The sequence below is a fragment of the Cucurbita moschata genome, unplaced genomic scaffold (genome assembly GCF_002738365.1).
Source record: "Cucurbita moschata cultivar Rifu unplaced genomic scaffold, Cmos_1.0 Cmo_Scf00007, whole genome shotgun sequence".
Taxonomy (NCBI): Eukaryota; Viridiplantae; Streptophyta; class Magnoliopsida; order Cucurbitales; family Cucurbitaceae; genus Cucurbita; species Cucurbita moschata.
This window is the reverse complement of record NW_019268523.1, coordinates 893,172-917,713: the sequence shown is the minus strand read 5'-3', so window position 1 is coordinate 917,713 and position 24,542 is coordinate 893,172. Positions and strand designations below refer to the sequence as shown.

Here is a 24,542-nt window from a genome sequence, read left to right as displayed (position 1 = left end):
GCTACATATGATGTTACATATATATGGTTATGTTAATTAGAATTTATGTCTTAAGTAGATCTCATAGTCAAATTTCTTGGTTATAGATTAGCACAATTCAATTTGAAAGTATGAAGCCAATTGGTGTTGGACTCCTAAGTTTGATTATTGATAAGGTACGCTTACAACTTTGCGTGTCAAATGTACTCTATTTATCTCTCTTTTCTTTTTGTATCACTTGCTTATCAGGTGCTAAACTGATCATTTGGATTTTCCCCCCTGATTTATGTTTTATTATTTGTTTGTGGAAACCTATTAGGGTTTTCTACTAGCCTTGGTCCTAAAAAAGAATATTTAGTTCCCTATAAGTTTTTTTATTTTTTCTCTTCGAAATGAAATGAAGCCACATGCATATGCGCACACATGTATTTCTTGGGTCAATAAATATATTAATTCCTTGTGAGTTCTTGTTTTGAGAGTGTTGTATATCTTGTGTTTTGTCAATACAGTTTGAACACATAGCTGATCCTGAGCTTCCGGATCACCTTCTATTGGAGCAATATCAGGTGCTTCTCTTTCTGTTTTGGTTTTTATTTTTCTCTATACACGTGCGTGCACGCACACTTGTATTTGGACCATTTCAGCATTAGCATTTGATGCTGTCTATCAATGTCATAGCCCATTAATGAATGATATTTCTTGATGTGGTTTGTTATTCATTGATCATCTGAAGTTCTGTTTCCCATTTGAATTATAGGCCCAATTAGTATCTGCAGTTCGCTCTGCCTTGGATACATCTTCTGGCCCTATTCTTTTGGAGGCCGGACTGCTGCTGGCCACTAAGGTTAGAACATTTACATCTTCATTTTCTTTGAAATTTACTTTCTGTCAAGCTAACGGGCTTTCATACATGTGTAGATCCTAACGAGTGGAATAATTGATGGTGATCAAATTGCTGTTAAGCGCATTTTTTCATTGATATCACGGCTATTGAATGACTTCAAGGAACTTTATTATCCTTCTTTTGCTGAATGGGTCTCATGCAAGGTATATTCGATTGTTCTTTTGCTTTCTTTCCCCCTGAACTTTGCTGGAACTTCTTTCTTATTTAATATTGGAAATAATACTTTTGGTCTCTATAGTTTCAAAACAGTTATGCTTTTAGTCCCTAAACTTTAGTTTGTAGTGATTGAGTTCTTCATATACTATATTCAAACCAAAATAAACATTTCTTTTATTTAGTTCTTATCATGAAAAATGTTGTTAAAATTGAATGATATTTTTTGCATACTAGATCAGTAAATTAATTAGAGACTATATGTGCTTATAAACTGAATTGACTAAATTGTTACATATTAAAAAATACATCTTATTTTGATGAGATTTTTCACACTAGGATTAAATTTTTACCTATAAGTTTAGAGAGTAAGTGATTACAATTTTGAACGGACAACAAGTATAATTTTATATAAAGTTTGGGGACTAAATTGTTACGGTAGTGAAAGTATAGGACCAAAACTATTTTTTAACCTATAATATTTCTTACTAAGAATTTATGAACTATGAAATATAGATTAAGGTTAGACTTCTGGCTGCACATGCCTCTCTCAAATGTTACACATATGCACTTTTGAGGAGACACCAGAGTGAAGTTTCAAACGAGTATCTAGCCCTGTTACCATGGTTTTCAAAGAGTTCCAATATTTTGGGAAAGCACTGGATCGGGGTTCTAATGGATTACGCCCATACCGGCTTATTCATGCATCCCAAGAAAAAAGTGAGCAGTATAATATAAATTAGTTTACCATTTGCTGATATTAATTTTTGTTTCTTTTCTCCCATCTCACCTTTTGCACAAATTTCTTGCAGTGGAATCCATTTCTCGATGGAATTCAATCACCTCTGGTTATATCGAAGTTACAGATTTCATTAGAGGAATCTTGGCCAGTTATTTTGCAGGCAATTGCACTGGACGCAATTCCAGTGAACCTTGATGAGATTGCAAATTCATCTCTTAATAATGCATTAGAAAACAACTTTTTATCTGGATATAGCATGGTTGAACTGGAATCTAAAGAATATCGATTTTTATGGAGCTTTGCTCTTTTTTCTCTGTTTCGTGGACGTCATCCTCTTGGGGAACAGAAAATAACATCACCTTCTACTGCAGCAAGTGTTGTTGAAGACTCTCCAGTGGAAACTACTAATTCTATAGAACTAAAACTCTATGAAATTGTACTGCCCGTTCTCCAGTCTTTATCAACAGTAAAATTCTGTACGGCTGGATTTCTTACAGTCGATATCTGCATAGAGCTTCTTCAGGTGCATTCTATACTGGTTCCTTTTATCCTAAAAGAATAATGATCCAAAATTTTTCAAGATAGAAATATCTTTTAATTTGTGAGGCTTGTTTGTGAATGTCTAGCTACTGTTTCATTTGATATTAAATTTTAGTCTACTGAATATCAATTTTCTTATGTCCCATCTACTTCGTAGATGTACATTATAATTTTCTTGTTCATGAGAATATTTGGAATCATGGAATAACTCCATGCCCTTAGGAAGTGGTGATCAGGTTTGGCATGCTTTAAATCACCACTATGTTTCATGCCGATTAGGATTATGAATGTCTGATCATTGCTCTTCTGAGTCAGAAACGCCAATTTTGTACCTGCAAATTCTCCGAATTCTAAGCTGATAACATTTAAGGCATCTGTTTGTCTCTGCTGTGTTGTGAATGTTAGCTATACTGATTCTCTTATTCTTTTTAGATGCTTTGATTATTGGGCATGGAGTAGCATTTATTGTGCTCTCGGCTGTGAAAATTTGAATTGCAGTTCTTTATTTTATTTGAACAATGATGAACAAGGATTTCATCTCGGGGTGCTTGCTAGATGATGCTGCTTCTATAATTAGTATCGATCATTATGATTATGCATTGATTTTCTTGTCCTGTGCTGTTGATTTACGACATGTAGATTTTCATTCTCTTACTACGATTCTTTTATGATTATGAATTAATGTTTTATTAATTTATACTGATTGTCTCATGTAGGTTTTCTCATATTACACGTTCTTGGATATTTCTTGGAATTCTCTTGCAGTGTCTGTACTGTCCCAGGTAAAGATCATTATGCTTTTCCAAGTATGCCAATTTTGAATATGGAAATATATTGATTCTTATAAGAACTGTACGCCTTAGCAACACGGACTGATGGTGAAACTTAGGACTATGCACTAATACTTGGTAGGAAATTGTTTTAGGGCATATCTGACTCAAAAACAAATTTTCAATTTTTTAAGATATTTAATGGATGATATATGAATTTGATAACACCAACTTCAAATATTATGAAAATTGTGGTTGACTGACATTCTAAGAAGCTAAAAGATTTGGTAAAACAACCTACATTATAATCTTTTAACAAAAAAAAAAAAAAACTGTGCCCAAAAAAAAACCAATTGATTTTGTAACTTTAAATTTAATGTTAAGAACTTTTAGGTACCAAAAGTTCAAAATCATTTGAATGAAATTTTTTTGGGTTTTTTTCCTAGTTTTAACAAATGAATGCCTGTCCAGCCTGAGCTGTTGTTGTCTGTATGTGCATTGTGCTCACTATTTCCATTTCCCTGGTCAATTTTTCTTGCAGATCTATCAAATTATTTTTTGAAATACTGTTAAAGAACAATTTGAGTCCATAATTTATAGATCACGTTTATGAATTGTAAGCGTTGTTTAGATTTTCTTGACTTTTCTTTCTCATAAAAGTGCTGAGTGAATTAGGGTTAGTAATGCCAATTTCAAGGTTGTTACTTCTTAAGCCAAAAACGCATGCATCTTGTCTCTTCAGAATATGTGTACAATTCATGCCAATTCTTTTGTGGCTTTCTTCAATCAGATTGTTCAGAACTGCCCTGAAAGTTTTCTTCAAAAGGAAGACTTTGCTTACCTGGCATTGGAATTATGTCTGGCTTTCCTTTTTCGAATGTATCAGAGGTGATATGAAATAGTACAATATAATGCTTATTAAAATTTAAATAGACTTTGTGTGCTGCCAAACTGATGATATGTTTCATCCTCTTGTTGTCCATTATGAATTCTAGACAGCTAGATCATCCACATTGGGAGGATTTGATATCATCATTATTTCTTACCGTAAAGGTACTCATGGAGCGTTTTGAATTTAAGGTAGGTAAGCCGATGATTTATGTCTACTCTATTCATTGAATATTACATTTCTCTGATGAAGTTTCTATTCAATTTATATATTCGGAAAGATACTTTATTTTAGGAATATATTGAATTGGGATATCAGATTCCTTAGGATATTTACATTATATCAGTTATTTTGTTTGAATAGCTTTTTTTTTTTTTTTTTTTGGCATGCAGAAACAAATACTATCTTTGCTGCTGGCCTTTTACTCCATTGGACTGAAATACTTCAGGAACACGTCGACTGAATTCTGCTTATCTAAAGTAAATGACTTTATTAGGTCCTTTGGCCGTATATTAGAGAAACTTATCCAAGGTAAGCTTTTGGAAGTTATAACTCATTGTAAAGGTTGTCAAAGAACTTTTATATCCAAATCAGTTACAAATGAGTTGCGTCCTTTTCCCTTTATGTTGTAATTTTGTAATTATCGTTAGAAATTATTTTTGTTTGTTGTAGAAACGTCCCATACTACAATTCTCTTAGTAAAACTTTAAATTGGACAAATATTATAGAATCTCATATAAGCCACCAGTTGTACGTGCAATGCATTTATTAGTGAAAAAGTGTTAAGGGAGGAGGGGCTTAGATTGTTAGATTGGGCGGGTTCACTCTTTTAACTTAACGATGTGATGTATGTGAGAAACGCATGAAAGTCAGAGTGTCTTTGGCATGTCTTTTAAAGTTCTTGGGGTTGACTAAAAGTGCTTGTTAAGAACTGATAGTGTTTAGCTAAATTTTAAAGAGCAGTAAAATGTTCTTTTAAGTTTAATCAATCGAAAGCACTTCTGAAAATTTTCAATGGTTTGAGAAATAATAAAAGCAGATAAAATCCCTTAATTTTCCTTCCCAATGTGTTTTCATTTAAAAATATTTTTTCAACATGTCCCAAACTCGCTATTAATATATGATGAATATGAGTATCAGAGAGATAGTTGACGTTGGAAGAGTGGAAAACTCTCTGGTCTTTACCTAGGTTTTTACCCTGCTTGTTGAAAAATAAAGATAGGTTCAATAACTCTCTGACTTAGTGGTGATTTTCTCTCTTACTTTGAAGGGACAGGCTTCCTTTAGGTATATATATTCTTATCTGTTTTTTGATAAAAAAATGAGCTTTCATCAAGAGAAATGAAAGATTTTTCTCATTTAGGACTTCCTTTAGGTATTATTTTCTTTTCTTATATTATATTACATTCTTATCGTCTGCATGCACTCGGGGTATTTTCAGCGAATACCTGATTGAATTGACAATTATCTACCTCTTTTCGTCTCGCGCCTAATGTCTTCTTGTTAAAAACGTTTTTAGGATTAAACTTTGTTTTTAGCTTAAGGCTCTTAATTTGAATGGGAGAATTTTTTATGAAGTGGTTGCTTAAAATTTAAAAATATTCATATTGCAGATAGAATCAAGCTCGGCGAGGAGAGTCTTCATTCTAACATGCTTCTTGGAACCTGTATGAGTTTGGTTGTGGATTTGTGCAACAATTGTGTTGAGGGCATTCATTTGGTTAAGAACAAAAGCTCCAAGCTCCAGAGACTACTGCAAGTAAAGCTTGCTTTTTCTCTAGAGCAAATTATTTCACTGGGAAAGCCGGTTTATCTTGCTGCGTGTCTTGAAGAGGATAAAGAGATTGAGAGAGTATGTTTTTCTGTTTTCAAATATGGAACTGAATGCATCAGAAACGTGCTTCATGATTCAAATTCGCAGGTAAATATTATACAAAGTGAATTTCTGCAACAGTTGACAAAATTACAATGGAAGAAAATTGGGTGATAGAAGCTTCTTTTCCTCAGGTTCAGGCAATTGGGTTGCAAGTACTAAAAGGCATGACCCAAAAATACACAAGTAACGAAGAAAAAGCTTTCCTTCTGTTCTTTGTTGGGGAACTCATTGGAGACGTTTTGGCGACCATCGATATGGTTCTGAAGGTACTTTATTTTGTACTTCACATTATTTAGAGGGTAATTTAGCAACTGTAAGTTAACCTCTAATTTATTTGCCCTCTAAAATCATATTTAAATAAAATGTTGGATTTCTATTATATTTTTGTATTTTTATGTATTAGGTGTATATTTATCAGTTATAATATTTTGTTTCCTTATTGGTACATGGTTTTTCTTCTAGAAGACCTTGTATTTGATTCATAATATATAGTCGAAATACATTAATTTTATTTTCTAGTATCTTCTTATCTTTCATAACTGACTTGATGAACTGATGCGAGCTCTTTCGTTCTCATATTTAGCAGAAACCAATAACTAAAGAGTCGATAGGGATCGCGATTGAGTGCTTGAGATTCTTAGTGCTTCTACAAACACTGTCCAATGTCAGTGAATGCCAGAAAACGTTTATGAATCTGCTTTTAGAAGCCGTAGTCATGATTTTCTCTGCCTCTGCAAGCTCTAATGCTAAGGTAAGCAAACTGAATCAACCAAGTCTGAAAGCTCTAGCTTAAAGAATCTACCCTCTCTGATGCATTAAAGTTACTTATTGATAGGAACTCGATGAATTGAGAAGCACAGCAATAAAGCTTGTTTCTCATCTTGCTCAGATACCTTCCTCTGCTGTTATTTTCAAGGATGTTATACTGTCAATGCCAGTGATGCATCGGCAACAACTACAGGTAACTTGTATCTTTTTTGTATGGACGCCTTTATCTTTTTTTGGCATATATAGTGAGTGATAGCGCAAACGAAGTATGTTTGCATCTAAATTTTGACATGAAAACAACAATGCTACTAGCAATTCCTCCGAGTCACTTTGGCTGATGCTCATCCTGAAGAAGATCCCGATTCTCTCTCGTATACAACAAATGGTTGAATTAACATCAACCATCATGGAGTTGGTCTAGTGGTCAAATTGGGGTTACGAGAATAAATGATTTAGAGAAGGAATGAGTTCAAATCATAGTGGTCACCTAATTAGGATTTACCGGTTTTCTTTGGAACCAAATGTAGTAAGACGAAGTTGTACGGATGAAGAAAAAACAGGTTTAGATGCCATCTCATCTCTCAAGTTTTATTATCAAAACATGTATTCTAAGATTAACAGAATATGCACTGTCAGCCTTTTCGGAAAGGTTAGTCTATGATCAGTAAAATTATTCTGGTTCCCCTTTCAAGTACGGTATCCACAAATTGCATTTATGAATAAGGTGCATATATTCTTATGCTTCCAAAGAATTGAACTTGATATATGCGCTTAAAAGTATTTTAACGAAAAGTTTCACCATATTTAAATATTTAATGTGAAACAGATTTCAGTGGCATTTTTTGTGGCAATACTCATTTGACTAACAAAGAATAGTTGTCTGGTCTCAGGGGGTTATCCGTGCTTCGGTCACACAAGATCAAAACCCAACTCAGAAGAATCTCTCAACACCAATTCTGCAGATAAGAGCACCAGCGATTGAGGTGAATAGAGAGAAAGTTTCCCCGCCACATACGGCTGAGGCCAGCACTGAAAGCAATCCTGTAACTGTCATTGAACATGATGAGGATGAGGATGAGGATGAGGATGACGATGACTGGGATACCTTCCAGTCTTTTCCTGCTTCCACACGAGAAGTAATAACCGATAATGTCGCAGAATCTCGTGAAGTTGAGGACTCAGTTCTTGAAAGTAGTAGTCCTAGCGTTAGCATGGAAGACCCTACTTCCCTTCCGATTGAACATGGAGAAACCAGTGAAGAAGTATCAATGTCTATATCTTCAACAGGTCAGAGATCTTCAGACGGAGATCTAATTGGCGAGAGGAGCGGAATGCAAGGAGTCGGTGATCAAGAAAGTGGTGAGGAACATGCCATAGAAAAAGAAACTTTGCCAGGACAAAAACGAAGCCAAATGACTGAACAAGTATCATCTCAACTTCAACTAGCTGAAGTTGTAGAAGATTCTGCTACAGTCAATTCCTTGGAGGATCATAAACCAGTCGACGAAAGCCCAGAAAACCAAACCGAGCTGATGCCTTCAGATCGTGAAATACTCGACAACAATGCAGATAATGATCATGTCGGAGAATATGAAGGTAAGGAAAAGGATACTGTGGTTAAAACGTCGAGTGTTGACGATGAACAGAGAAATGACAGTTTATGATCACCAATATAGAATCATTGTTATAGTTGAGCCAGTTTTCAGGCTTACAATAGAATTGAAGATACTACCATCATGTTTGTAGGTTAAATGTTTGGTGGTTTTTTCCCCTTTAATAGTTTTATTACATGAAAGATGAGTTCTTATAGAAAGGGGTACTTATATGGACTCTCTCGTAAGTTCCATCCTAAGATTGTGTTGGCTTCAACCGGTTGAGATATTTGAGTCGAGTTTACTTAGGTTACTCGTGCCATTCATTTATAATTTTGTAAAAAGGGACGCAAAAACAATGGTGTACTTTGAGAATTTATTTACATTTTTTCATACATTGAGCTTAAACAAAACAGTTCATTATGATTAAGAATGAATTTATAAAGACTTAAACCCGCTCATTATGTAAATATTGTTGAACTAAATATGGTTATATCACGATTCTCATAATATAATAAATTGAAATGGTACTGCTCAGTTTAATTTCAATGATTCATAGTAACTTCAAAAACAAGATCTTCTTTTTGAAATTTAGCTTAAAATTCAAAAATATTTTCTTCGAATGAGAGGGAAAACGACACAATTTTGATCTATTCCGTATGAATCTGAGTTAATTTCAATAATTAAAAAAAAAAATCCAATTAAACAAACCCAAAAGAGAGCAGAGAGATGCCATTGGGATCCACTGGCCTGCAAGATTGAATAATAATTAAGGGGTTTAAAAATATGAGAATTTTCTCGAATTAAAACAATTCAAATCTTCTGACAAATGCAATGTTCCCAAGCAAATTTTAAAATATGTTAAATAGTTAAAACACAAAATAAAAAAAATAAATTAGAGAGTTATAATATTAAAAAATTTCAAAATATATTAAAAAAACGGTTGGAAAGTGGGGCCCACGAGAAAACTGCACACGAGATGTGATGCCAATTTATATATGCATGTGTTTCCTTCTTTCTTTCTCATTCTCTCTTCTCCACTTCCTCCTCCTCTGTCTCTCTCTCTCTCCGCCTCTCTCTCTCTCTCTGCCTCTCTCTCTGCCACCAATTGAAGTGTTGTAATTACTAACCAGCCGGTCTGTGGCGGCGATGGCCATCATGTTGGCCCTGCTTCTTACAACTCTCGCATTTGCAGCGACGTCGTTTTGCATCTTCTCTTTATTGTACCACACCCTCTCCTGCTACTGGCTCACTCCCAGGCGCATCATGAGGAAGATGGCTAAGCAAGGCGTGCGTGGCCCCAAGCCCCGCCCTCTCCTCGGCAACATCCTCGACGTCGCCGCCCTCCTCTCCAAGTCCACCTCCTCCGACATGCCCTCCATCTCCCACGACCTCGTCCCCCGCCTCCTCCCCCACTACCTCGCCTGGTCCGCCCAATTCGGTACGCTCCTTTATTACCCATTCATTCTCTTCTATCATTTTCACACCATAAAACTCCATTAATTTTTAATTTTCCTCAGGTAAGAGATTCATCTTCTGGAACGGAATTGAACCCAGAATGTGTCTCACAGAAACCCATTTGATCAAAGAGCTGTTGTCCAAATACAGCTCTGTCTCCGGCAAGTCCTGGCTCCAACAACAGGGCTCTAAGCACTTCATTGGCCGTGGTCTCTTAATGGCCAACGGCCCCAATTGGTTCCATCAACGCCATATCGTCGCCCCCGCTTTCGTCGGTGACCGCCTCAAGGTCCCTTCATTCACATACATACATACATACATATATACATATATATATATGTTTGAATTTTAGTGATTTCTTTTGTTTTTTTTTTTTTGGTCGAGCAGAGTTACGCAGGGTACATGGTAGAGTGTACTAGGGAGATGCTTCAATCATTAGAAAATGAGGTAAAATCGGGGCGATCCGAATTCGAAATCGGCGAGTATATGACCAGACTCACCGCCGATATAATTTCCCGAACCGAGTTTGAAAGCAGCTACGAAAAGGGTAAACAAATCTTCCATTTACTCACCGTTTTACAACATCTCTGTGCTCAGGCCAGCCGCCACCTCTGCCTTCCCGGTAGCCGGTAACCTCTCTCTCTCTCTCTCTCTCTCTCTCTGTTTCTCTCTGTTTCTCTCTCTGTTTCTCCCTGTTTCTCTCTGTTTCTCTCTCTCTGTTCTCTCTCTCTCTCCTGAATAATCCTTTCTCTCTCCACTTTTTTTGAATAAAAATGTTTAATGGGTTTTAAACAGAGATTAAATTAAAACCCATGAAATTAAAATTTGATTAAAACTAATAATTACAGGTTTTTTCCAAGCAAGTATAACAGAGAGATAAAGGCATTGAAGGGGAAAGTGGAGGGGTTATTAATGGAGATAATACAGAGCAGAAAGGACGGCGTGGAGATTGGGCGAAGCAGTTCATACGGAAACGATTTATTGGGAATGTTACTAAACGAAATGCAGAAGAAAAAAAATGGGAACGGTTTAAGTTTAAATTTACAGATCATAATGGACGAATGCAAGACGTTCTTCTTCGCCGGCCATGAAACCACCGCCCTTCTTCTCACATGGACCATAATGCTATTAGCCACCAACCCATCATGGCAGGACAGGGTTCGAGCCGAGCTCAACGCGGTTTGCAACTCACAGACCCCCTCGCTCCACCATCTCTCCAAGCTTCCTCTGGTACTTCTGAAACTTCCCCTGTTTAAGAGCTCTCAAGATTTCAATCTTTTTCGGTATAAATAATGAATTTTTGGAGCTTTTTCCAGTTGGGTATGGTGATTAATGAGTCGTTAAGGCTGTACCCGCCGGCGAGCATTCTTCCCCGGATGGCGTTTGAGGATATAAAGCTGGGAGATTTGGAGATCCCGAAAGGGCTGTCGGTGTGGATTCCGGTGGTGGCGATACACCACAGCGAGGAGATTTGGGGGAAGGATGCCAATGAGTTTAACCCGGAGAGATTTGGGAGCTCCAAGGCGTTTACTTGTGGTGGGTTCATCCCGTTCGCTTCTGGGCCTCGCAATTGCGTCGGCCAAGCCTTTGCTCTGATGGAAACGAAGATCATATTGGCTATGCTCATCTCGAAGTTTAGGTTTACGATATCACCAAGCTATCGGCATGCACCAGTTGTCGTCCTCACTGTTAAGCCTAAATATGGTGTCCAAATTTGCTTGACTCCTTTGACTTGATCAATTTTGTTCTCTCTCTCTTTCTGTTTTTGCTAGAGTGAAAAGAAAGAAAGAGTTGTAATGTTGTATTTTGAGCAATAAATAACAAAAATATGGCTTCTTACACTCTTTCCCAAAAATGGGTCGGGCTCAAAATTAAAATTTTAATTACGACACCCGAGTAAATGAGGGGTACATGAATAAATCGAAACTATATTCTAATCATAAAATGACTAAGAAATGCTTACAAGAACCGAAAGTCATTACTTATATCAACAAGAGTGTGAGAATCTTTTCCTAATAGACACGTTTTAAAACTATGAAGTTGACAGGTATATGTAATGGGCCAAAATGAACAATATCTAATAGTGGTGGGTTTGGGCGATAGCAGACTCAATCATGGGAACTCTATGATTAAACATGTTTTGGTTGAAAAAAAAAACTTTAGAACTTTTTAAAAATGCATGTGAGCGAAGACAAAACATGCTGAAAGACTCGTCTTGATCTGTGAAGATAGTTTTTACAGGAGTAAGCAACATAACCATATTGTAAGAGATATAGGAGATTTCGATTTAAATTCGTGGTTACATTAACGTTCCATTGAACTCAAATTTTAATTTTATATCTACAGTTAAATGTATTAAATATAAAATTAAAATTAAAAGACAGATTTATTTGACTTCAATTTTATTTTTTGTAATTATAATTAAAAGTCTAATTTTATATGTGATAAAAATTGAAAAGGAAGGCCAACTATTAGTTCAGTCCCTTTTCTTATAAACAATAATATTTATAGACCATATCCAAAAAAGGAAAAATCTTGAGATATTGTCCATTTCAATATTAATAAATATGGAAATAAAAATTTTAAATAAAAAAAAAAGTTGATTTTTATATCTTGGATTAATTTAATTAGTAAATAATACAATATATGAGCTGTTGTTTAGTGGCAAATAATTTAATATTAAATATTTATGGAGATTTTAAAAATATATTCTTTAAAATAAATAATAATGAAAATCAAAAGATCAGTGGGGATAAGCAGCTTTTGGTTGGAAAATTTTGAAAATGAAAGTGAAAATTTATACATGCAAATTATATATATATATATATATATATATATACACTAGTTCTAAAATCATTATGCTTTTAGAAGTCTCACAATTATAATTATAAAATCTAGTTTTAAAAGAGAAAATGGTAAATTTTAAAATAAAAATATCTAGTTTGCAATTTTAGGTTATACAAACTCTACTTTCAAACTTAATATCATATCAGAGTCATCATTAATATGTTAGATCTCACCGTTTTATAAGATTTATTGAGCCCCATGAGTAGTTGCATTAACTTGTCTTCTTCGCGTTGATCAATATGTATTTAACGTTGATTACAGGTAAATGGTGTGCGGTATGCTTCTAATTCATCCGAGAGTGCTTTGAGTTTGGTGAAATATACTGACAGTGTCATGGTTTCCTGTGACATCATTGCTATCGACTTTGGTATCTGAAAAATTGTTGGAGCATTATTTTGTGAGAATTGATCATGAAGATCAACCCACACTTGATCAGCTGTCTTGACGTGAATAATACCCTCAGCGATATCTGTTTCAACTAAATGAGTTAACCAAGATATTATCATACTGTTGCACTGATTCCAGAGTTCAAATTCGGTAGAATTTGCATGTTGAGACGGTTCTTCAATTGTACAATGAAACCAATTTTCTTTTTAGCAATAAGAGCATGCATAACTCATTTACTCCAGAATTGACAATTTGTTCCATTTAATTTGATTGGAACAAATGAATATCATGACTTATCAGATTAATGAATATAATAAGGATATATTAAATTAACATCTGAAATTCTAAAGGTGGATTTGGCTGATTCCGAGATAGAGGAAATTTTGATATTTAAGAATACCAAGATCGATACTCTGATACCATGTTAAGAATAAGAAATAAAAACAGAATTAGAATTAAAGGTATGTATTGTGTATTCTCACTCATATTCATAATCTTTAAACAGGATACAAGTTACCCATTAATACCTACCAATAAAAAAAATATAAATTAATTAAATATTAAAAATAAAATAAAATATACTATAAATCAAATTAAAGAAAAAGAAAGAATATTAAAATATAATATATAAGATATACTCTATGAATAATATATTTTTCAAATATTATAACGATGATCTATAATATATATAATATATATATTTGTCCACGTGGAAATCGAAGTTCCACCATGGAAGAGCCGATAATGATTGGAATTGTACACGGTTAATTAAATAATAAATCATTTTTTTATTATTTAAAATAAAACTTGCACGAGCGGATTTGAGTGGGGATTGAAAGAAGTGCTCCAAGTAGGGTTTCCTTCTTAAATAACTAACTTCAAGATTTTTATTATTATATTTATTATAATTAATAATAACAACTAGATGCTTAGTGCTTTGACTCCTTTTAACTCACATGGGTTCTCCCTATTTCCCCCCTTTTTTTTTTATTCTTTTTAATATCACCCATTATATTTTTTTTATATAAATTTATATAGTTCGAGATCACGCGCCTTTTTAGTAGGACCTTTAGTCTTTTGATTAGTGTTTGGGTCTCACAAGATCGAAAGGGTCGCCCCGCCACAGTCACAAACTCAAACTACCAACATTTATTTAAAATTATAATTAATTAATTTATGTTCAAAGTGGACAATATCATATTATTTTCTCATAAACATATAAATATTTAATAAAAGAGAAGAGAAAAATCATGATGAGATAAAAGAAATAATGAAAATAAATAAATAAATATGCGCCACCATATATACGAAGACCTTTTCCCCCTCCACCACTTCCAGAATTTTTAATTATTTTTTAATATTTTCTTTCACATAATTAAACAAAATAATGAAGAGAAGTAATAGATATTATAATTTATTATAAGTGCTTTAGCTTCACGCCTACATAATATTATTTTCCTATTTAAATCTGCTAAAAAGATGTTAATATCTGACCGTTCAGTGTTTTTCAAGTGGCTGTATCCATCATTACTTATTTATTTAAATAATTATTATTTAAAAAATATATTTAAAAAAATCCCAGACCCATATCTAAATTCAATATTATTTTTTTATTTGTATAAAATAATTTAAGATTCTCTCAATAATCATTAGATTGAGAAATTAAAATTTTAATAAAAAGTTTTCCTTAAATTAATTATGAATAAATAAATTATATATTTTTTGTAAAATTAAATAAGGTAGAACTTAAGTAGGTTTGATTTTCTATTATTCATGTGATACTAATCTAGTTCTATTATTAGGGATTAATATAAAATTATAGTGGATAACTATGCTTAATTAATGTCAAATCACATTCAATTTAATAAATTTAAATCTTGGAAGCTACTCAGTAAATCTTATTTAAAATTAGGATTCAAATAAATAAAAAATTAGTAAATCTTATTTAAAATTAGGATTAAATAAATAAAAAATTACGATATAATATTTTAATGAAAATGATACAAAATTAGGTAAAATATTATTTTTTTTAGTGTATTTAAATATTTTTATAATATAATTTCAATGGACTCTATCATTAAATAATAATTATGTAACAAAAGCATATAGTAAAAATTCATGGCTTTAAATTAATTTAATAAAATTTGTATGAATTTTTAATGATACCCTTTGACAATTCACTAAAAAAATGAGGGTTGAAACTAATGGGAGTGTATCTTTAAATCATTAATTAAATAAATTAATCTATGGTTTGTACTCATTACAAGAAATAATTAATCAGTTAAACCATAAGTTAGCTAGGACATTATATTTATTTAATTTATAAAATTTTAAAAAATTATAATTTAATTTAATTTTTTTTATTTAGTATAATAATTAAATTAATGGATTGCTGACTTAGCATGTCCCCTGAGTCTATCAAGTTGTCTGCCACATCATATCACATAAATATTTTCAAAACAGTATTTTTTTTTTTGTAGGAGAGTAAACAAACAAACATATCATAATTATTAGAGCTTTTCTTCCCGACCTTCAGTGAATGTTGGATTTTTGTCATGGAAAAGCAATTGATATCAAAGAGAGTGTCGGTGTAGTCGATGAAATAGTTGAGTCGTGGAGATTCCGTGGTAGCACCGAGAAAGAAAGAAAAGAATTGTGGAGTCCAAGTGTTGTTCAACTTGAAGTTTTGGGGAGAGGAAGATTAAGTAGAGAAACTGAGCTTTCAAAGCACCCCATTAGGATGTCAATGGAATCAACAAGATATGGTCTTTGGCTCCATATTTATGAATATTAGATAAGATTTTTGAGAAAGAGATGGTCAATAATAGATCCTTGATGTTGATCAAACACATATACAAACCCAAACATTGTCTCCATCGAAACCAAAGTCCTTTTCACCGATCGTGCTATCACATCAATTCATACTAGATATCAATATAGGAGCAACATCAAAAATGACAGAGAGAATCAAAACGACAATTTTAATAAAGGGTAAGTAATAGTTTGATTAATTAAGCTATGCTCGTGTCAAATAGAAATGATGAATCGAACAAATACCGTAATTGAAATTTTAGAGTTTTAGAATTTCTATAATGACAACTCTTATTTATCTACCTGTTTAACGTTCTACGGAGAGGGGAGTAGCAGGACATGAGAGACTCAACTCATGCATCGTGTTACCAACACGAGACAGGAGAGCCTCAACTCGTGCACAGGTTTACTTAAGGATATTTATGTAATTTAGGTATAAAATTAACAAATTTGATTAAATAATAATCTTAATTAATGTGGTTTATTACTTCGAGTATTTTTTGTCTTCATTTTTTCATTTTCTTTATTTCCTATTTACATATTAATTATCAAAGTTGGAAATATTAATTTTAAAAAGGTAACAAGAAAATAAATTAATTAAATAAAAAAAATATTAATGTAGCATCATGGTGGAAAGCGAAATGTGATGCGGCAACTATCTGAAATAATATGAATATTATTCCACTAACTTTTTATAATTATGCAACACATTTCTAACTTTAAAAAATAAATAAATGACTTTTTATATTTTTTTTCCAATTATTTTAATTTTGACATTTCAGTTGGAATTTTTGTCAACTTTAATATTAAAAAAAAAATCAATTGCTTTTTTACATATGAAATTCTCAATTTTTATTCAATATATTAGTAAATATTAAAAAAAAAAATTTAATTTGTAATTTTTAAAGAGTAAATTTATAAAATAACCAAAAAAAATAATAAGAAGAATCTAAATATGTGTAAAATGTCAATGCATAATAATATAAGAAGGGCATTTTTGTAAATATGAATTTACATTGTTATATTGAATTGTAAAAGCGTTGACTTACAGCATGTTGACTTGACTTTAAAATAGAAGTTTTATCCGTTGAAATATGGGGGGGAAAGGAAATGAAAGAACTGTGGAAGATTTGAATAGATTTTGGGTTGAAAAATATTTGATGATATAATGTAAGATGGAGATGGAGATTGTGAAGGAGACAACCAAAGCTTTTCAAAAAGATGTTTGCAGAGCCACAACCACAAATAACCAAGTGGGTGAACCACTTCATTCAAAGTTTCTCGATGCCCAATTTTACATTTCATGTAAAGTCTATTGTGACATAAGTGTCACATCCAATATATAACGCTTTATATTTAGGAGTTAGAACTCTTTATCTTTATCGATGATATGATCGTGTTACCTACTTGTCTTTAAGTGCTTCTTAAAGTGGCTATCCTCGTGGGTATCCTTTTAGAGTTTAGAGTTTAGGGTTTACGAGCCAACACTCTTTGTTTGGGACTCGAACTAAGATTTTGGATTTCCCTAGCATCCCCTACTATGACAAGACCATATTGCTCGGCCCCCAAGTGTTTCTAAAATTGACTGTTCTCACGTATCAATACAAATTCTTTTATCTGCTATGTTATCACTTACATGATTTTTAAAAAAAAATTTAAGAGATCACCCAATATAAGATTGCTTCAAGCCAGCTTTAAAGTTTCTACGATTGAATCACTAAAAATTAAACCAATTCTCATTTGGATATGTATAATAGCCCAAGCCCACTTTTAGCCGATAATGTCTTTTTTGGGCTTTCTCTTTCAAGTTTTCCCTAATGGTTTTCAAAACGCTAGGTAGAGATCTCCACACCCTTACAAAGGGTGTTTCGTTCTCTTCCACACCCTTATATTGCTAAAGATGTCACACAATTTTAAAAAAACTTATAATTACTAAATTAAAAAAAAAAATGTCTTCGAGAACAATGGTTTTTTCAAAAAAAAAAATAATAATAATAAATAAATAAATAAATAATAAAACCATTCAGTTTAGCCACAGTGAACAAGACAATGATGAAAGGTTCAAATTATGAAAGAAAGACCCTTCAGTAGCGTGTGGCTGGTTCTTGAACTCATACCATTAAGCTTTCTTTCACCCAAACCAAGTGAGATTTATGGAGCCACAAACAGAAGCAATGATGTCTAGTTTCAAAGTGTCCGCCTGTTTCAATTCAATTTTTATTAATACATTACTTCAACAGCTTCCTGACGCTGTAAGCCCATAACATAATTTCCAAACTCTTCTCCATGGCATTTTCTTTCCCTTTCTTTCCCCACCAAATCATACACGAAAGAACGTCGATAAGTCGGTGACCAAAACCGTTACTTGCAGCGTTCGTCCATCCATGAGATGATGTCATCTAATACCTGGACTATAATTTCATCTGGCTCACCCTCTAAAAGAGAATGCCATGCCTCTTCGTAAAGTATTAACTTCCTATCTGTACTGCTTGATTTCTCGTACAACACCTTGCTTACCAATGGGTCGGTTACAGTATCAGCCTCCCCATGCAGGATCAATATTGGCAGGGAAACCTAGAAGACATCTCAATAAACTGATTTAGTTCTTGAAATTGTGTTTTATGTACTTGAAACAACTGGAATGAATTTGCAATAAAAGTCACAGTGTATCTTTAAAGGAATTAGACTCTTCAATGAAAATTAGAAACTGTATTGCATTCTGTGATAGAACGGTCTTTTTCCAACAAGAAACTAAGCATTTCAATGATGTATCAGATGTACAAACACGGAGTCAACAATAAGGCTCTCTAACTGGTCAACAAAGAGAATAGGAGCAGTTGAGAAAGACTTGACGAGATGTAAAACAAGGATATCTGTGAAAGTTGATCACATGATTACTCTTACTTACTGCAAATATATATCCTTCGATCAAAGGAAGAGGGAGAGATAAGATATGGTTGAAGATAAACTCTCTCAAGTACTACAAGGATATATGCTATGATATTTTGCATTGTGCAGTTTGGAGAGGCTTTTATGAGGTGTTTGGCTTTTGCTTGGCCAGACCAAGGGAGAGGAATCCAAGAGTTTCTAACAAGCTAGGTTGTGTGCTATTTTACGAGGCCGGTGAGGCTTGAGAATGCTTGAGAAGACTTCAAGCGATGTGTGGTCCCTTGTACCCCTTGTTTGTCTAACATTCAAAATTATGTTAAATATGTGATTTCAGATTCATTCCATCACATTAAGTGAATCATGTTTTGGATCATCTGGTCTTTGCCTATGCCTGGTTCCAAGTATTTGACTAAGTTTTTTTTTATCCTCAAGAAATATTTGAAAGAGGTGGGAGTTGGGTGAGAGTTTTTCTTATCAAGCTGATAGCTTGGAAAAATGTTTTGGAGGCCTCGAATGGTCAATAATTTGGTTTCAACAATTTGAGTTTTGGGAACAAAAGAGTTGTGGGGTCATCAGACATAGTTTATGATTTATTCAGATAACCTATGAATGGAGAAAGAAGAGTAAAGAAAGGCTTTGTATAAGAACGAATTATGGAACTAACAAGGTTTATAGACAACCTTACTTGAACAGGATGTAATCAATAGATTAAACTTCCTTGCTCCTTCAAAAGGGTTCTGTTGTAGCTCTTCCTTTAATCACTTGTGTAGCCCTGCCCCTCTGCGTCTGAGTCCATGTTATTCTCCGCACTATTATTCTCCACATTATGGAATGTAAAAATTTTCTAAGAAGGTTAAATTCTGTGTGACAAGGTATTACAGATTGGATTTAGAATGCAGTCTTCCATCTTTTTGGAGGCTACAATGGTGCATTCTCAATAGGAAGGCATTTGAAGACTAGGACCATTTGCTCTGGAGTTTCTAGTTTACTCGATCGATTAGGAACAGCTTGGAGTCTGTTTGGCCCTAGGGGGAGGGGTGGAGTCTTATGGAGGGTTGGTTTTTTGTTGTTTTCATGGGAATCTGAACTAAGAAAAATAACGGAATCTTTAGAGGTGGAGTGTTCTACATGGCTACATTTACCCCTGCTTAGGACGTCTATATCTAAATATTTTTCTAATTGTTCATTTGTTCTTATTCTCTTAGATTGGAACCCTTTTCTTGTTTGCAGGCAGTAGACCAGCTTGCAAGACACTGAACATACTGAACAACTTTAATCATATCGCATGCCTGAGGCTTAAACATAGTAATTAGACTCATATATATATATATAATCCTTACGTTAATCTACACCTATATAAGCTTTGCTAATGCATTACTTGCCTGACAAAAAGGAAACATGTGCGGTGAAGAGCAGTGGAGCAAAATATTAGGAAAAAAAATATATATCATAATTGAAAGGTTGTGAATATAGCATACTTCTCTCAGTCTGCGTTCTAGTTCTTGCGTAGTTCTCAACATCTCTACTGCAGTCTGCAAGCGAGGTTTATGTTTGTATGCAATGACATTATATGTTGTCTGCATCCACAGAAATGCAAAAGATAAATAAACATATCTGCTAACATATAGATTAAACACTTCACTTAAAAATAGGATGAATAAATCTATGTGAACTTCTAGCGCAACACCACCTCCCAAAAAAAGAAAAAAAAAAAAGAACAAAGGCATGCATTTGTTATTTGTAATACCACCATTTTGTTCAAATAAACATTCTGCTCAAGGGGCAAACCATTTCTCTATACTTCAAGTCTCTAAAAGCTGCCTCAGCCAAATCTTTCTGTGGAACCAACTTGTACTTTGGAAGGAATTTAGACGCTCCGATCAATACTTGTGAAACTCCCCATGGTGGGATCATATCATCTGAAATCTAGAAAGAAATTTTGAGTTGATTGGAGCCCCACAGACAACGCGAGTGTTCTAGAAAAATCTTTTTCAGAGAGATACCTTGCACATTGGCGCAACAAGAACTGCACCACCCCATGAACGAGGTTGTTTTAGGTGTATCTTGAGAGCCACAGCTCCCCCCAAAGACTGCCCAAAGAGAAAGCTGGGGAGAGCACTAAACGCCGGGTTCTCTGCCCTTGGAATCAAGTAAATAAATTTCTAATAAAGGGTTGTCATTGAAAAACTTTGTTATTTGTTTGAATGATTTCTGTTGAGACACAAGTAAAACAAATATTTTACAGAATGTATTTTCTACAAAACAAATCTATTCTAAAAGTAAAAATAAAGAAATCTTGGACGATATGTAAGATCCTTTCTATTTGCATAAGTTACCAAGGTAAGCAAAAGGCCAGGCAATATTAAAATGAAGGTTTCAACAAGAAATCAAGTTGGATCTTAGTACTCATACAAACCACAAAAATTACAGATAACACAGAACACAGAAACAATACAAGAATTTTATTGCAAGCAATGCTAATCGCTGTCCAAAAGGCTATTCTATGTTTTCATCCTATTCATGCTTGGACACCGCCAAACCAGAAGAAGGGCTACCCAGAACTACACACACAAAAGAGCCCCCAATATCTTTAGATGCAAGAATTATACAGGACATCGAACACATGCGACTTATCATATCATATCTGATACCTTCCAGAGAGGTATATAATATAACTACGTGCATGTCAGAATTTTGCTGTTCTAAATTCTTACAATCGAAATCTACATCATTCCTCCAAATATTGGTCGGGTGCCCTAAGGCAGCAGGAGATAAAGTATAATATTAACTTTAAGGATCAAGCAAAATATCATTCCTCAAGATCCATTTCAAGGAAAATTGTCCAGCTTCCTCACTACTACAATCATTTTCAGATTAGTTAACAACAAAATTTGGCAAGTTAACTCACCTTTCACTTTGGAATAATGTTCAATGACGTCATCTACAATTCTGTCAAAGTTTGGTATAAAGCCATGGAGACCTTCTGAAAGACCAAAACCTGGATAATCCATAGCAAAGACGCCATATCCTAACAATGCGAACTTTCTTGCGATTCCTGAAATACAGTACCACAAAACAAAAGTCAATTCCTATTATAGTATACAAAATGACATACTAGGTCATTTCTACTACTCGATAGGAGCCACGTGCCTTCGAAGAAAAATGTGCAGGTGTCTCCATAGCCATGACAATAACACACCATTGCTTTAGGACGAACAGTCACTGGAATCCAGCTTTTTGAGAATATACTCAGTCCTCTGGAGTTGACTTCATATGACTGTACAAAAACAATTGATTGTCTTAGCTTGCAAACGAGATTGCATAGACTTCCAAGAAGCACAGATAAACTGATATGAACCAAGGCATCAATCGTGCAATATAAACTTCAAGGAAGATATAAAGAAAATAGAGATTTGAAAAATGTAAAGAGAATTTGTGCTTTTCCGTTAGCCAAGGGCAAAGTTCCTTTGTAATTCTATATAGTTTAGATTGCATGTTCAGAATCATTCAAGCTTAACATGATCGATCTTACTTGTGGAGTGATTCAAATCTCAAACAAGTGTTCTTGTCTTGAGATATTTGATCAACAAGGTAATCCAAATCTTACTTTTTCTTAAGGTGATTCAGCATTACGACTTTTATTGACAAATGATCCGATAGCAAAACAGCTAATTGCTTTCACTCTTTTTCGTTAAGGACCAGGAGGGAAAGAAGGTTCGGGTGAATTAATCTTAAAGACGAAGACAGAGATCAATCTGGGACAGGCAATGGGTGAATCCGTCTGATGATTCATCAGAATCATCAGTATTTGTGATATCAATATCTTAGTACTCCAGAAATAAGAAATGCCAAAATCGGAATAACACTTGATATTATTAGAAATACCCAGAAAATATCAGATTTGATAAATACTTGTTGCTCTCTTCATTTTCGGATTCCTATCGCTTTCACTCATGAACCAGATTGAGCTCCGGAACCTCTATTCCATTACCATCAATCAGTGATTTTTCACAAATTCATACCAATTTTCAGAATCGGTTGAACTTTCGTGTTAACTGAACTGTAAATAAGGAAATAAATCATTATGAAATCTGGAACCTATCATCAGGTCAAGCTCCAGAACAGGAAGTCAAGACTCAACAAGAATGAGACTTTCTATGTTCTCCATATTTTTTGGGATAAAATGGATGCTTTACCCTATTTTTTGGGCCAAATCTATTCTTTCTATTCTCTAGAAAGGACTAGAAATGTCTATACGAAGGAGTGTGATTCGTTTGATAATTCCTACCTCTATCTATCTATGAGGTGTTTGGATTTTTCAAAACTTTATAAACATGTAAAAGAGTAAAACTATCCCACTCGAACGAAAATGTGATTTTACTTGTTCAAATAACAGTAAACGTGAAGCATAACGAATCTCTTCATGAGAAAGAGAGGTTCATTTTTCAAGTTCATTATTATGAGTAATTTCTACAAAGGATCAAGTTCTAAACATATTAAAAAACAAAAGATATTCAATTTTAGATATTACCTCTTCAATCTTCAATCCATTGCTTGGTGTCTGAAAAGAAAAACGAAAGAAGTAATTGAAATCCCATAGAAAATATACTCTAAAAACAAAAACAAAAATAAAGGCATAACGAATTATCCAAGATCGATCAACACCTTAATAACAACACGAACATGAACCTAAGAAAGAAACAGTAAACCAGAATACCTTGAACAGAATGTGATCAATGCTGAGTTGAATTCCTTTGAACGCCGCCCGCGCTCGGCGTCTGGCGGCCACGTCGTCCATGTTAGCATCAAGCAATTTCTGCAACTCATCATCGATACCATGCAATTTCTTTTTAGGCGCGATTATCGCCTTCCAGGAGCTCATGTTTTCCTCTCGAACCTCCCTTACCGATAAATTCTACACCATTGCAGAAAATGACCGGTCAAAATCCGCAATACATTACAGAAAAGAAAAGGCATCAAACTCCCCAAATGCGGTTGAAATTTACGTGAGCAGGTGTTGGCTATCTTAGGTAGGTTGTGTATGGCGAGAAAAGTAGTGGAAAAAGGATGGTAACGGCATCGAAGAAGATCTGAGCATCTGAATGCCATGTGGAGTTGACATGATTAGCTTTCGGGAATTGTTTAACCATAATCAAAGAGAAAGTCAGAGCCGATGCTTTACCCATTGGATGTCGATGTACTCTACTACGCTCTATTTCCTAATTTTATTTCATCCACTCTCCTCTCAGCCATAAGTTTTAACCCCAATATCTTCATTCTCCACTGTCATCTTCTAGTTTACTCCATTATTATTATTATTATTATTATTTAAAAAATTAAATAAACTTACTTATTAATTAAAATGATTTTATAACTTTTTTTTTTTTGGTATATGAAAATATTTAATATCTGCAATGTGTGAGATCTAATCATAGCTATACTATCGATCAAAAATCAAATCTTCGAATCACTTACTTAAACGTCGCATTTATATTTTACACTGCAATTTCTATTCAAGTCTTCAAAAAGAATCTGTAACAACCCAAGTCTACCGTTAGCAGATATTGTCTGCTTTGATCTATTATGTATCACTATTAGTCTCGTGATTTTAAAACGTGTTTGCTAGGAAGAGGTTTATACACCCTTTCAGAGCTCAGCGTTTTTGTTACCACACCGCTCGGTGTATGACTTAGTACCATTTGTAACAATTCTCAGGCTAGACCATCTATTACAACTGGTATCAAAGTCAAATTTGGACTCTCTATAGTAAACGCGTTTTAAAACCTTGAAAGAAAGTCCAGAGTCAATGAGGACCATATATATATATATATTTCAAAGGGCAGAATTTCCTGATGGATTCAACCTAACTGAAAATAACAACTTTCTCAACAAAAGGATTCAACCATTTCAACACAAAAGTAAGAACAGGAGAATCAA

The 24,542-nt window shown here is 33.8% G+C and overlaps 2 protein-coding genes and 1 pseudogene across 5 annotated transcripts in view; 2 read left to right on the top strand and 1 right to left on the bottom strand.

Annotated features, from left to right (window-relative positions):
* LOC111445452 (protein SWEETIE) overlaps positions 1-8,607 on the top strand; it is a 36,188-nt gene extending 27,581 nt beyond the window's left edge. The window contains exons 34-49 of one of the 3 annotated variants that reach the window (XM_023083842.1): positions 87-155; positions 489-545; positions 737-823; positions 898-1,026; positions 1,553-1,756; positions 1,849-2,301; positions 3,035-3,100; positions 3,879-3,976; positions 4,084-4,168; positions 4,370-4,508; positions 5,591-5,898; positions 5,985-6,119; positions 6,437-6,604; positions 6,689-6,814; positions 7,512-8,043; positions 8,083-8,607. In XM_023083842.1, coding sequence (XP_022939610.1) covers positions 87-155; positions 489-545; positions 737-823; positions 898-1,026; positions 1,553-1,756; positions 1,849-2,301; positions 3,035-3,100; positions 3,879-3,976; positions 4,084-4,168; positions 4,370-4,508; positions 5,591-5,898; positions 5,985-6,119; positions 6,437-6,604; positions 6,689-6,814; positions 7,512-8,043; positions 8,083-8,285 — 2,859 coding nt within the window. In that variant the 3' untranslated portion in view covers positions 8,286-8,607. Of the gene's footprint in view, positions 1-86; positions 156-488; positions 546-736; positions 824-897; positions 1,027-1,552; positions 1,757-1,848; positions 2,302-3,034; positions 3,101-3,878; positions 3,977-4,083; positions 4,169-4,369; positions 4,509-5,590; positions 5,899-5,984; positions 6,120-6,436; positions 6,605-6,688; positions 6,815-7,511 lie in introns of all 3 variants that reach the window. The other 2 variants (XM_023083841.1, XM_023083840.1) reach the window with 2 other exon arrangements.
* A 647-nt stretch (positions 8,608-9,254) lies between these two features.
* On the top strand, positions 9,255-11,511 carry LOC111445453 (cytokinin hydroxylase-like). Of its 2 annotated transcripts, none has more exons than XM_023083844.1 (5): positions 9,255-9,654; positions 9,734-9,960; positions 10,059-10,300; positions 10,544-10,901; positions 10,988-11,511. In XM_023083844.1, exons 1-5 carry the CDS (start codon positions 9,363-9,365, stop codon positions 11,405-11,407), a joined length of 1,539 nt encoding a protein of 512 aa, XP_022939612.1. In that variant the 5' UTR covers positions 9,255-9,362; the 3' UTR covers positions 11,408-11,511. The 2 variants fall into 2 exon arrangements, with proteins under 2 accessions (XP_022939612.1, XP_022939611.1); XM_023083843.1 differs by having other exon boundaries at positions 10,520-10,901.
* Positions 11,512-17,795: 6,284 nt separating this feature from the next.
* Positions 17,796-23,861, bottom strand: LOC111445456 (annotated as a pseudogene).
* Positions 23,862-24,542: the final 681 nt, after the last annotated feature.

What these genes read in the sequence shown, in the direction of transcription:
- LOC111445453 (XM_023083843.1), top strand. Translation starts at nt 9,363, where the DNA reads ATGGCCATCATGTTGGCCCTGCTTCTTACAACTCTCGCATTTGCAGCG. An exon ending in CGCCTGGTCCGCCCAATTCG is followed by an intron (nt 9,655 to 9,733) that starts GTACGCTCCTTT and finishes AATTTTCCTCAG; the next exon opens with GTAAGAGATTCATCTTCTGG. An exon ending in CTCTGCCTTCCCGGTAGCCG is followed by an intron (nt 10,301 to 10,519) that starts GTAACCTCTCTC and finishes TAATAATTACAG; the next exon opens with GTTTTTTCCAAGCAAGTATA.